The 13534-nt window shown below is 44.2% G+C and overlaps 1 protein-coding gene across 8 annotated transcripts in view; it reads right to left on the bottom strand.

Moving 5' to 3' along the window:
- Positions 1 to 175: 175 nt before the first annotated feature.
- The window catches only part of ATXN1 (ataxin 1), a 226535-nt gene continuing 213176 nt past the window's right edge, over positions 176 to 13534 (bottom strand). For all 8 annotated transcript variants that reach the window (XM_061449521.1, XM_061449524.1, XM_061449525.1 and 5 more), the window contains one exon: positions 176 to 8780. In XM_061449521.1, the coding sequence (XP_061305505.1) occupies positions 8250 to 8780 (531 nt within the window). In that variant the 3' untranslated portion in view covers positions 176 to 8249. The remainder of the gene's footprint in view (positions 8781 to 13534) is intronic.

Raw genomic sequence — 13534 nt, 5'->3', positions numbered from 1 at the left:
CCGGGGTTGGAACTAGGTGATCTTTAAGGTCCCTTATCTTTAAGGTCCCTTCCAACCCGAACCATTCTGTGGCTGTATGAAATGGGTTGCTGGGAGGTGGGGATTAAACTGGGGAAATAACGTCCCTAGGAAAGCTCTCCCATTCAGTCGGAAGCGATAAAGACAGAACATGTGCTTGCAATTGGCACTGTTATTTTATTAGTACGAGTATACTGAAACAATAAACTTGTACTGGTATACAGACAATTTCTTTAAAACAATTTTGTTCAAATTTTGAATCAAACATTGTTTTATTATAATAATGAAATAATTTCTACCTAGAAAACCTGCAAGCACCATCAAAGAAAGGGACCATAAAATTCAATAAACAGACGCGAGTGTATCCTACAAATAGACACACCACCATTAGAAAATAGAATATGAATTCTTCCATTTTTTTTAATATTTGTTTTAAAAAAGCTAGTGCAAGTACAATATTTTACACTGGAATTACAGAGAGTATGCACGCATATGGAAAAAAGTTCTCCTGTCACAATAAAAGCTCTTAACTATGTCTGTATGCACTTAAAATCTTCTCCTCTTTTCAATAAGGTGCAAAACGTTATTCCCTCCCTATTTCTCCTTTGTACTGGCCATGTCAGCTCAACTTCTCCCCAACACAAAGCTGCGATATCCCTTTTTCTGGGCCTACCCTAGGAACTACACTGGAAGTGGGATTTGCAAGAACCCTCATTAGTAATACCAGACAATTTAATTAAAAAAAGAAAAGGAAAAAAAAAAGACCTTAAAAACTGCTGCTGTAGAATGGCTAAACCTGACCCGGCATGGCCAAGCGCCGGGAGTGGTGACATAGCTAGTACAAAATGGTTTTCAGTAGCTCACCCGAACTGAAAAAGGTTGGGACACCCACCCCCACCACCCCCCCCCCCACTGTAACACTGCCAAAAGAGCAGCGTTCAACGTTAATATATTATTCAAAAAAAAAACAAAAAACAAAAAAAGAGAAATCCAACATTAGTGAGTTTCAACATCAGCTGACTGCCGTGAAGAGTCCTATCTATGCCTTAACAGATCAGTAACTTCGCCAAGAGGCCAGTGCGATGGCCAGGGAGAGGACACAGACCCAGCCACCCCCAGTGACACAGGTCCCACTCGCCTGCCTGGGACAGGAGTTCTGCAGAGCGTAGTCAGCGAGAGAGCACGTGGGTCCTCGAGTTTTAAAGCAAACACCAGGGAGGGATCCCCACACTGGCTGGTGCGAAGGGGCAGAGCGGGGCTGTCCAGGGAGCCGGCGGTCCCACACCGGCTCTGTGCCAGCCAAGGATCCCAGCCCTGAGGTTTCAAGCAATCCCATAGTAGTACAGCAATGACAGCTTCAACAAGTGCCTAACGCTGGCTGCAAACAACGCTTCCAATGCATACCTACTGCATGGTCGAGGGAAAGGGCACAGGAGCTTTGACCGCTCAAAACAGAAATGAACAAAAAGGAAACAACCTTGGATGAAGCCTCCATCATAAAATCCTCAGTGGAAGACTTGAGTCCTTTCAGATAATGACAAGAAAAAAACCTACAGAAACCTTAGAGACTGTTATTGTATAAATACTACCTGTTGGCTGAATGCACTTCATTGTAACACAACTGGGGCTGACTTTCTGAGCGCCCAGGGACCACCTGGACAGGGCAAGTACTTTTGCCCTGCATGCCTATGGGAGCCAAAGCTTGGGTTACCTCTGGGGAGGGGAACGGGAGCAACCTCAGAGCCCAGCTGCCCTGCTGCTGGCTCCCAGCTGCCCAGCTGAATCTTTGGACAGGAAAAGGACCCTCTCTCTCCTCAGAAACTGCTTCAGGATCCTCTCCTTTTGGCTTCTGAAAAACACCAGTCTCACCATTGCTCAAGACCATCATCACTGGAAACGTGCTCTGCATGAGCGGCTCTAACACAGAGGTGAGTGGGGCAGTGACAGAGGCTGCAAGGCTGGACCACCTCAGGTATCACCCTGCTGCCAGTGCTGGGCTAGGATCCCTTGTTATAAGCACTTCTTGCTCAGGGTTATACTCTTTGGGTTTCATCTGGAACAGGAAGTGCTGAAAAAACATGGAACAGCATCCCAGAGAGAAGATAAAAAACACGGGACCGAAAGCTTTCAGGCAGGAACTAAGAAGGTTGTGCTCAGCCAGCAGCGGCTCTCCAAGCAAGGGCTGCTGCGGCACTGCCAGCCATGGCCCAGGTCCTGGTGCCAGTGAAGGCACGGCCAAGGCCTCCCTCAAACCTGGCCGTGCCCTGTGGGCTGCCGGGGCTCCCTCAGCACAGGCAGGAGAGACTTAAAGCCAAAACAGAGCTGGAGAGTGAGACTCTGGTTGTGCACGCTTAGCCACCCTTGAAGTGCCCGGTAGCTGCACTCAAGAATTGCTGCTCCAAGGTATATTTCAGCACAGGAATAAACAGTATGAAGCATGACTCCATTCCCTGGAAATGGGACCCATGTAATACGAACAGAAAATTAAGCACAGTTGTTCTTTAAGAGCCTTTTAAGTAATAATTCTTCCTGGCCAAAGCCAATACAAATCAGATCATCTAGACATGACATTTTCTATATACAAAAAACATGAAACTTTCGACCTTTCTCTGCTTTTGTATTTAAAAACTTTTTTTGTTTTTTTTTTACAAACAAGGTATGAAACTCACTGTTCAAACAGAGCCATCTCTTTGTCAAACACTGAATGAATCATTCCAACATTCATTTTTCTTTTGTGCAATTGTTTAAAACATTACCTGTACTCCTCAATGTGAGTGCTTCAAAAAAAGTTTCTATTTTTAATAAGCTTCTCAAATTAGGTTTACATCAAAAAATATTCCCACAAGGTATAGTGCTACAAGAAAAGATCCTATCAGTAAAGGTAACACATCTGAAGCGAGGTCGTCTATGTAAAAGAAATTGAACTCTGGAGTAGAGGTGTGCAACGTGTTTGGAGTTCCCCTATGGACACAAAGCAAGGCTGTCCTCAGGACAGGGAATCAAGTGGACACGTAGGCATACGTGCCAAAACAAATCACACGCATTTATTCATGTGCAGACAGACGCTTCTGTCTGGGGAGGTGTGTGTGCACGAATGCGGATCTGCATCAACAAGTTCTCATTTTGCTATGGATTTAGGATTTGTGGGGGTGGGAGGGTTGGATAAACCAGAGGAAGGGAAATTACTGCCTGCACTCTGGTGGTGCCTTCATTCCCCTTGCCTGTCGCATCAGCACCGGCCAGAGCCCAGAGCGGACCCTGCTGTTACCTGTGGTGATGGGGAGGGAAGAAATGGAAATTATTTGTACAAGAGCACGTCCTGTTTCACCCTTTGTCGAGTTCCTAGGACAGCAAAGTGTTTCAATAGGCCGAATCCCCCCTACCAGCCTGGGGCTTCCGCCCTGGCGAGCCTGGATGAACCCCAAGTCTCTTCCATCTGTCTGATTATGGTCAGGATCTGGCCCTGACTGAACCAAGCTTCAGTTTCACAAAGATTTACACACGTGCTTCACAGTGAGCTCCTGAGCAGCCCTGACCGGCCAGCCTGGACCCCCTGTATGCACGTGTGTAAGTGTTTGCAGAACAGGGTCCCAGGATGCGCAGAGCACTGCCCCAAGAGGCCCCCTCTTTAAAATAACACTGTTGTTAGTGTTTAAAATTATTGAGGATTTGCTGTCCTTGATACAGGCTTCTTTTTTTAGCAGTTGCAAGAATTAACAGAATTTCACCATTTCCTTTCTACTATTGGCAACACACATTAAAATAAAATAAATCTCTGCAGAAAGTGAATTTTCGTGATTTACCGACAGCTACAGTTCACGCTAAGCCTGCTGCTTTTGTATTGCAATCTAAGTGAGATCTACAAAGTTTAAAACCATGAGGTGCAGGAAATCCAAACTTGTCTGTAACATTGTACATCCCTACTCCGGAGCAGTAAAAGTGCTGCTTCTGGTCACATCAGTGTACCACACATATGCCAGCCCCATCCCTGAGTAAAAGGTGTGAAAGGTTTCTAAATGTTCCTTGATTTAAGGGAAACGAGAGTAGTGATGTCACTTCCCCATGCCGAGAAAATGACGGGAACGACAGGTCGAACAAAGCAACAGCGGGACGAAGGAATTAAAGGAATAAAAAAAGGAAGGTGTCTCCCCCCCTCCTCCCGAGGCCTGCGTCTTCAAGGAAAAGCCAGCCCAAGGGCAACGTATGAAATGAGAATATAGGTCAACAGCAACTCCGGTTTGGGTCTCGACCAGAGGCCTCGAGGTAAGTGACATCAGACTCAAATCCCCCGTGATGTGGCCCAGACAAACTGAAACAATGCCTAAGTTAAACACTATAAGGAACAGTCATTTTATATATATATAGATATATAGATAGGTTAGCTAGATAGACAGATAGATAATTTTCTTTTTTAGAAATCCCTATAAAGAGGTTCTTGTTTTATTTTTCTTTGCCCTGACTAATTTCTTGGTGATTGTATGCGTTTCGTTGTAAACTAAACAGGCCTGCTACAAAAAGAAAGAAAGGAAAAAAAGACAGAAAGATAAAGAAAACTACTGTTAGTTACTATTGCAAAGCAGATGCTGCAGAAGCAGCGGCTCAACCTCCTCCTTGGGTTTCGCCTCAGCATCTCTACAACAGTGACTGGAATTTCTGCGTGCACCCAGGGATCGATGGAACTTCCCAGGCGTGGGGACTCACTGCAAGGGATGCTCGGGGCTTTGGGGAGAGGCAAAGCCACCACCTTGCAAAGGACTTGGTCTCCAGGGGGCTTATCTCTCCCTGATGGGAGCCAGGATTTGTCTGCATGCCATACAGCACTCAGCCGCACTCCACCTGGATGACACGCAGACATCAATACATTTATGTTTTTTCCTTTGTTTTTTTTTTCCTGGATCTTTTTTATCATCCAATACAAAAAAGGTTTGTGTTTTCCGGGGCAGGGGATGCTTGACCCTTAATATGTTTTCTTTTCTTGGGGGGGGACGACAACACAGGAACGGAGTTATTAATAGGGAATCAAAAAAAAAGGTAGAAAGAAAACCTATTCAAAAAAAGAACAAAATGAGGGGAGATCAGAAGTGGGTATGAGATCTGCTACCACCACACGGGTGAGTCTAAGTTGGCACATAAAGTATTGCACATCCTACAAAAGCCAAAGCATGGAAAGGGACAACTGTTTGGAAAGAACCAGTTATTTTAGAATTCCTCAGTCTGAAATACAAGCACAGAACTAATACATTCCTATTGCTCCAAACTTGGTTTTTTATTATTATTATTTTTTAGACTTTTTTTTTTTAGTGTTAGTTGAATAGATCCAGTCAGTTTAAAGGCCCCTGCTTCCTTATTAACCACAAATGTGTATGCATATGGTTTTACTTGAGATTATTTTTCTTTTCCCGAGTACACGTGAAGCATGGAAATAGTGGTACGACTGTGAACTAAAACTTGTAATTCTTTCTATTCCTTTACCATCAAAGCTTAAAAACAAAACAGGAAACAAAACTAAACAATAAATTGCAAGTGCCCTGAGCAGAGTATATGGAAGATTAAGCAACTTCTCTGAAAGAGAAATATTAACAAATAAGCACTAACTAAGCAGTGTGACTGTGAGAAGAAACCCACTCAGCTATTTGGTAGCCTGCTGAGAGGTTAATAAAATTCAAGGAAATTCAAGAAAAGTTTCAAGCTATTTTAAATGTATTTCAACTTTTTGGTACACCCCAGAATATGGTATAAAAACAATTAGGTCTGGTGTGAGCTAAATTTCAAGTAACAAGTCACAGAGTCAAAGCTGGGGTTTGGGGTTAACATTTCTTCTCTTAAATAAAAGCACTGTTATTTCAGGGGAGAGGGAAAATGAGATTTTAAATACATTTGTTCACTTTAGGTTACTGCGTTTCTAACAATGGACTTTTCTTTCCTTTTCTCCCTATCAATCAGTACAGCTTCTTCAAAACTACCTGAAGGATGTGAACTCGCCAACCAAACCCAACGACACAGACGCTCGCTCACGTAGGGCCCCGAGCGCAATCCCACTGAAAGACAACGGGACCTTTCTAGTGGCGTTAGCGCTCAGCCCCGGAGTACTTCATACTTGCACCTCCCCGAGGCTCATGCAGGAGGCTGGGTGCACAGCACCTCAAAGGATCCGGCCCTACCTGGGGAAAGAAAAGACTGAATGGCATGAATCCCCTCCCCCCTCGGTTTGTACCAAACTCTTGAAATGTCGTCTTTCCAATGGGAAACAATGCAATTAAAATAACAAATAATAATAATAATAATAATAATAAAATAACAATAGGTTTGTTTTCAAAACAAACAAACACCTTGCTTAAGTATAGAAATGTTTCTTGTGGAAAACTCTCTCAGCAAGTCTGAAGAAAAATTCTCAGAGGTGTCCCAGTAGGACCTGGTTCTGTGTGGCAGATACGGTAGAAAGACCAAAAATGAACTCTTGAAAGGAACATAACCCTATGAAATGGCCTAGAGCATAGGCAGGTTAGTGAGTAATTGCTACATTTGTTTATGCTCTTTCAGAACCCCCCCAACCCACAACATTATTAGGTAAAAACTGCAGGAATACCACACAAATGATAAACTCAAGATGTGCAAATTGCAAGATTCTTTAAAGTCCATCTTTTTCAAAAACACTGGACAATGATTTTTTTCCTCTTTCCTTTTTCCTTTCTCGTATTTTTTTTTCCTTTTATTATGTCAGCTCGCATATGCCTTTAACTCTTTCTCAAGCATTAAAGTTTAAAAAGTGCCTCCTATTAAGTAGTCCTTTGTGGACAATGACTGTCACATACTAGTTCAATAATTCACATTCATCCCTTTGAAACCACATTAAAACTTTCAGCATCTTGCCTGTGAGAAAACTTTATATAGTTGCATGTAATTACAGTGTTGAAGAGATTTGTTTGTTTGTTTGTTGTTGTTGCTTTCCAAGCAGATTAAAGTGAGATACAGTACGTACTGAGTGTTAGACCAGGATGCTCAGCAATAAAGTGTGAACAGCATTTTAAGTGCTTAAAGACATTCTAGGTTCATCTTCAACAGCGGATTCCTGTGTCACACCGCAATTTGAAAGAAGTGGCACCAGTTGTCCATAGTCATGAACTAAAACCAGTACTAGAGTTAAAGATTTGCAATCTAACTGCAAACCATGGATGCCTGTGATCTCAAAGGGGCAGTATGCGTCTACCTTGTGGAAGCAAATGTCAATGGCGTAACCCGATCGATTTGTCTAACACTGCACAGAAATAGGAGTGAGTCTGAGCCAGGCGCATCCATGGAGCTGCAGGCCTCCTCGCACACTCACGCACACCCAAGCCACACACACGCATCAATACCCCCACCACACACACCCCTGCCATGCAGGACAAGCTGGCAGGGTGACCGGTGCGGAGGCCTCACAGCCTCCCCGCCGGCTGACTCTGGGCAATGGAACTGCACTAGCAAGCAGAAAGGAAATGTTGGTGTGGCAGTTGCTTTTAGGAATAAAAATCAGTGCAGTCAGACCCCATGGGGGGAAAAATATATATATACATATACACACACACAAATATATATATATATATATATATAGTAGAGCCTTGAGTAAGAGTTGGCTTGTTGTTGAAAACATCAGAGACTATCCTATCCTTCTCAATACCACCCATGGGTTGTGTCCTCAGCATCCACTTGGCATGAGGAAACCTCTTGACCAGCCCGCCACAGAGCCGCAGTCCCTCCTCGGGACTGGCGTGCACGCATGCACGCACATGCACGCTCACACATACACATGCACCCACATGTGACATACACCTCTGCTACAGTTCCCTTCTCCTGACCTCCCCCCAAAAAAACCTAGAACAGGAACCAAAACAACAAAACAAAACAAAAAAATAAAACAAGGACAAAAGGAAAACAAAATCACAGCTGGACCCTGTCCTACTCGAGGTGTTAGAAAACAGGAGCCATAACAACACATTCATTTCCACTAAGGGTGTGTGAAGCAGATACTGCCCCTTCTGTAGCTCTCGATAAACCTAGTCACTGACAAACACTTGTGGAAAAACATATGCACCAGTCTCCTGCATAATACCAGCTGCAACTATAACAACAAGGTTATAACATAAACCTAAAATAAGATGATAACATGTAAATACTGGGTTATTTAGTCTACAGTACAGTAATCTGGATAAAAATGACAAGGGATAGCCTAATTTCCTTTCCCCAAACGACTTTTACTTTCCTACATTGGATCGACCTTCAATGCAAATCTTAACCTCCTGAGGAATAAAAGAAGGCTTGGGAAGAGTCAAAGGTGGCTCCTCTTCTGATTTCTCTAGTTTTCGTGTTTCGGGGGCTGACCACCTCCTCTTCCTCGTTGCCGGGGGCTTGCTGGGTTCTGTTTTGGTGAGCAAAGGTGCTGCAGGCAATCCTATTTTGTCCGGAAACTTCAGTTCACCGTTCTCAGCTAACATCTGTGCGCTTCCCTGATTAATCCCGTTTTCCTGCTCTGCATACCTGTGTCTACTTCCAGCTAGACTGTCATTCTTTGAATGCTTCAGCAAGATACTAGCTGAGTCCATGGGCTGGCCCTTTTTAATAGAGCCGTTCTTCAGGTTCTTGAGCGTGAGCGATATGCAGACGTCCCCCACCGAGAGTTTGGAGCATGGCAAATCAAAGAGCTGGCTGGTTCTCTCGGGGCAGCAGGATGACCAGCCTTGTCCAAATACAAAAAAAGGGTATTCTACCAAGACTTCCACGCTGACCTGCAGGAAGAGAGGGGACAACAGAGAGAGACAGAGGGAAAGAGAAGAGAGAGCGTGAGATGACCTGTGTGCACGTGCATGGCAGGCACCACTTGTTGCCGTGGAGAGGGATAAAGCTAAAATCGCAAAAGTGCTGTTCAGTTTCTGCAACATCAGTACACTGACCAGCAGCCTTCACACCTATCCTTGTCACATGAGTGCTAATGCTTTCTCCAAGCTCAGCAGGCATACTTGTGTGAAGGCATCAGTGTGAATCAAGCTTTACCTTCATCCAGCTGCTCTGAGAGGCATAAAAGGCAAACGAGCTTTGGCATGTGGCAAACTCCGTTCCCTGTCACGCCCCTGTGGTACCTAGAGCCTGTCATCCACATGTAAATACACTTTCCAAACAGAGGATGGCTCAAGGGAAGCTCTGCTCTGACACAATTTTCTAAGTGACCACAAGAACGTCATCCTCACCTCTGCTCAAACAAGCGTGTACTTACCAGTGTGAAACAATTGAAAGCATGCTCATTTCCAGGGGAAGGCCATGAGTATGTACAGAGTTGTAGCAATAAGAGCAGGGAGCATGAACCTGCCTTCTGCCAGCAGCCCTGTTAACCCTTCCAGTTTCTTCCCTTCTCACACCTGCTCTCGTGCTTTGTAGTTAAGTTCACCTCCTGCACTTCCTCAGGGAGAGAGAGGATCATTTCTCCTCCTTCTGCAATTCCTACACTGGATCTCCTTTTCTGCACTCTGTTCCTTTCCCCCTACTTTAAAAAAACACATCTGGTTATGAATCCTACCTAACCATTTTACTGGAAGCTGCCACAGCCAGGAGAACAGACCAGCAACAGGCGCTTACTGCTCCTTGACCTTTTGAATGCTGGGCCTTGAGGTCCCAACATGATAAAGCACCTAAATACCTGCTTGTCTTTGCACATGTCAGCAGTTCAATGCTCACTGCATGGTGCAGTGTCTGCAGGCTCAAACATTTGATGTGGCCTCACACAATTCATCACCCATGGGACCGAGTGCCCGCCCCAGCACACCACATGAGGGCAGGAAATTTGGACCAATACTTTTTTTAACACTTGGCACACGATTTTAACTTGCTGTGTGTGGCACCAGTGAAGTCTGTTACTTTAAGAGGATGGCTTATGCTGAAGTCTGATATCCATGGCTCTGCTTCCAAGGCTCCCGTGCCCTTTGGAGCTCTTCTCAGCCATGGTGGGCAAGATCCTGTTCTCATATTGTAACCCCTGTTTGGTAGGGGCTAAAGGGTAGGATAACACCTGATTACAAGTGCTCATCTCATTTCTGAGGCACCCAGCAGGCATGGAGCATACCAGCTGCCTGGAGAGCCTTCCCTCTCCCTGAACACAGACTCACTTGAAAGGAACATCACAGCAGGCTTGTGAAGCCATCTCTCACCTTGGAAGCGAGTAACGCTGTCATACCGAGCATGACTTTGTATCGTCAAACCCAGATTTCAGCATCAAGGAATAGAAGCAGTTTGAGATGCAGAGTGCACTCCAGTGTTCAAACACCTTTGTTCATAATAGTAAGTGTGAACCTTTGGATGAATTTGCATGGCCACAGAAGAGCTTGCACTCAATTGCAGTACAGCACCCAGCAGCCCTGATGCTAGACCCTCCCTAGAAGCTGGGCCGGAGGTACCCTTGCAGCTCTCCATCCCTTTTGGGCAAGAAGACTTGATCAGGGATGTCCCACAGTTAAGACAGGGGCTTCAGAACCAGAAACCCAAAGATTCCCATCAGATACTGACTGTGCCTCCAACTGGTTAAGCCCATGCCATGCACTAGCAGTCAACTGCTGTTTATGAGACAGTTGATAATGATAGAAAAAGACCTTATGATGTCTATAAATATACGCTATGTGCCTCTGCAACTAGGCCAACAAGTAACGCTGCATGCATTATCCTGCCACTCCACCTGCCCAACATAGTTAAGCCACTATACAAGGAATTTCAAAAGGAACAGTTTAGAGGCACAAGATAACCCCCAACATGTCAATTTCTCTCATATTAAACCTTTTCGAACCACAACTGTCTATCAAGAGTCATCTACACACATGGCAATAGTGTAAGATAGTGTAAGCTATAGGACCTGATTCTAGGCCTGGTTTATGTTCTGAACTATGGAGAAAGTAGGGTGAGGTAACCATGAAAGTCCCATCCCTCCATGTCGCTGGATAGGAAACACTCAAGTGCCAGATTTGCCTAAGTATTTGCCGAGAGTCTGGGATCTTATTCCATACATACGCATCTCAGTAGGGGGTCTAACTGGGAGAAGTGGTCAATATCCAGTGGTCAATATCAGTATCTCCCATAGACTTAAATGGAAACTGCTCTCTACACAGAGCTGTGGGCTCTCTGATGGATCATCCAGTGGACACAGCTTTCTCCCTTTATATTACTATGTCTCTCCGCTTTGTTCCTTGCTGCCTGCTGTATTTTTTTCCTTCTTTTTCTGCTTTCCCGTCCTTGTCAAAAGCCATTTGTATCTGTGGGAATCATACATGCCTGTGTGCATCATACTCGCTGACACAAGTTCCTCTTGATGTGAACACATTTTCACCTCATGTGGCATCCAAAACACTTGCCTGAACTGTCAATCACTGTAACAAATCCCAGAATTGGCGGTGGTGATCATGAGTAACACCAAATAATAAAGATGGTGAAATTCTGGAATTCCCATGATCTGTTCACAGTGTGCATGTAGCACAGCTACATCCAGCCACAATCCCAGCTAACTTGGGATTTAAGGTAACAATTCTCTACAAGCAATAGCAGTCAAAGCCCTTTAAAGTGTTAAAGTTCAGTAAAAACAACCGTGCATAACTTTTTTCTGCACTAAACCACTAAAAAATAATTTTAAATCTCCCTCCCCCAGTATCATCCCATGATTAATGTAGAAGAAAAAGAAGTTTGGAACTTGTTTTCCAGTTATTACGACAATAAAGCAAGAAATGAAAATGTTGGTCCCTCTTCAAGCACAATGAGGCCCTCCTGCAAACTAGATTTCTATTTCTATTTTTTTAAGACTGACTAATGAAAACACAAAACTGTTCAGTGCAGCCACTGAGTATCTGCGATTTTCTATAACCCTTTGTAATTTTATTTCTCAGCCGAACGCAGTAAGTAAGGCAGGCATTTCAGACTGCTCAGGAAACCCTGGCTGGAGCTGGAACATGGATGATAGGTGCTGAAAGATCTGATGCCCAGAAAACACCCTTCCCATCATTCAGAAACGCAGCAACTTTAGTCTTGGGGCTCGCTGCTGCAACCAACGTAACAAGCACTAAAGGAAAAGGTGCCTAATAAAAGCGGTTTGAGTGAACTGTATTTTAATAAATGTAAATACACATTTTCCAATTAAGTGGTATCAGGTTTCCCCGTATTATTAAAATGTGATGAAACGAGGAGTGGCAGGCTGGAAACAAAGAGAAGGAAGCGGCCCTGGAACCAGTGTGCAATTAAGCAGTGGAGATCTCCACAGAAGGCTTTGTTGCTGCTGTGAGAGATTCCTTGGGTCCAAAAAACAACTAACTGTGCAGCCTGGTGGATTAGAAGCTCTCCCTCTCACAGAGAGAAGTCTCTGCAGTGCCATTCTCCCACATGATGCCCCTTACTCTGAGACTCCTAATGTTCCCACCACCCCAAACAACACCTTCCTTCACCCTGCACGACATGTGGTCTGGTGGGCATCCAGCGGATGCATCTAGTCCAGCTGAACTACATCATTATTACAACAAACGCCTCCAGGCTTGAAGATTAGGGGCTACTGCTCTCCATGTGATCCCACCATTCCTCAAGAGAAGCAACCTCTATCCACGAGTCCACTGGCTGCTGAGTTTATCACATGAGCTCTTATCTGCTGTGGTCCCAGAATTCAGTAATATGTATCCAAAGACAAATCACAGCTGCCTCATCACTACGAGGAAAAGGACTTATTGCCCCATGACCAGGGGCCATGGAGATCACATGAGGGGAAGGCGGGGAGAGATCTCCATCTGCAGCAGTGAACTGAGTCAACATCTCTTTTTCTGCGTCTGTTACAGTGCCAAAGATAATGAAAAGGAGAGTGCAGAGTAAAAAAGAAATAATTGGTTTGTGTGTGTGCAGAGATACAAGGGGAAAACTAAACTGGATGACAGTCTAAAAAAATTAACACTAAACAAAACTAACCTGAGCTACTAACTAGACACTCTAATGGGACTTTTCCATCTCCAGTGTCTATGATTCTGCTTTTTTTTTTTTTTTAAGGAAAATTAGGAACTGTATGTTCATTTTTCTTTCTAAGGTATACTTGAGGAATGATTAGGAACTGAAATGCAGGGATAAAAGCAAGCATTTCAGAGAACTCCTTTTGCACCTCCTGTGTATTTTGGCCTTAACATTAATGGAGGTGAATTACTGGCTTCCTCTTGTTCTTGGCAGCAAAAGAAACAACAGGTAATAATGATGAAAGTGTTATTACAAGAATAATATGTGGAATTGCAAAGAGATGCAGATCCATGGGTCTTTTCTTGTAGCAACTTGAATGCAGAGGAATAACAGCTAGACTTTGGGTTCTGGTGCAGCTGATATTTATTTGACTTCTTCCTAATCCAGAGTAGGGATGCTATGAAATGGAAACCTTGCATCCCTCCAGGGCTAAGACCAGCTATTTCACTAAAAAGGCATGAAGCTTTAGGTAGGTCAATTTTCCTCCAGGTTTCCAGACCTGGAAGAGGGTTTGATTTGTCAGCTG

The sequence above is a fragment of the Pezoporus flaviventris genome, unplaced genomic scaffold (assembly GCF_033815535.1).
Source record: "Pezoporus flaviventris isolate CSIRO_AGI_PZ_B2104156 unplaced genomic scaffold, CSIRO_AGI_Pfla_v1 ptg000007l, whole genome shotgun sequence".
Classification (NCBI taxonomy): domain Eukaryota; kingdom Metazoa; phylum Chordata; class Aves; order Psittaciformes; family Psittacidae; genus Pezoporus; species Pezoporus flaviventris.
This window is presented reverse-complemented; position numbering and strand designations above follow the sequence as displayed.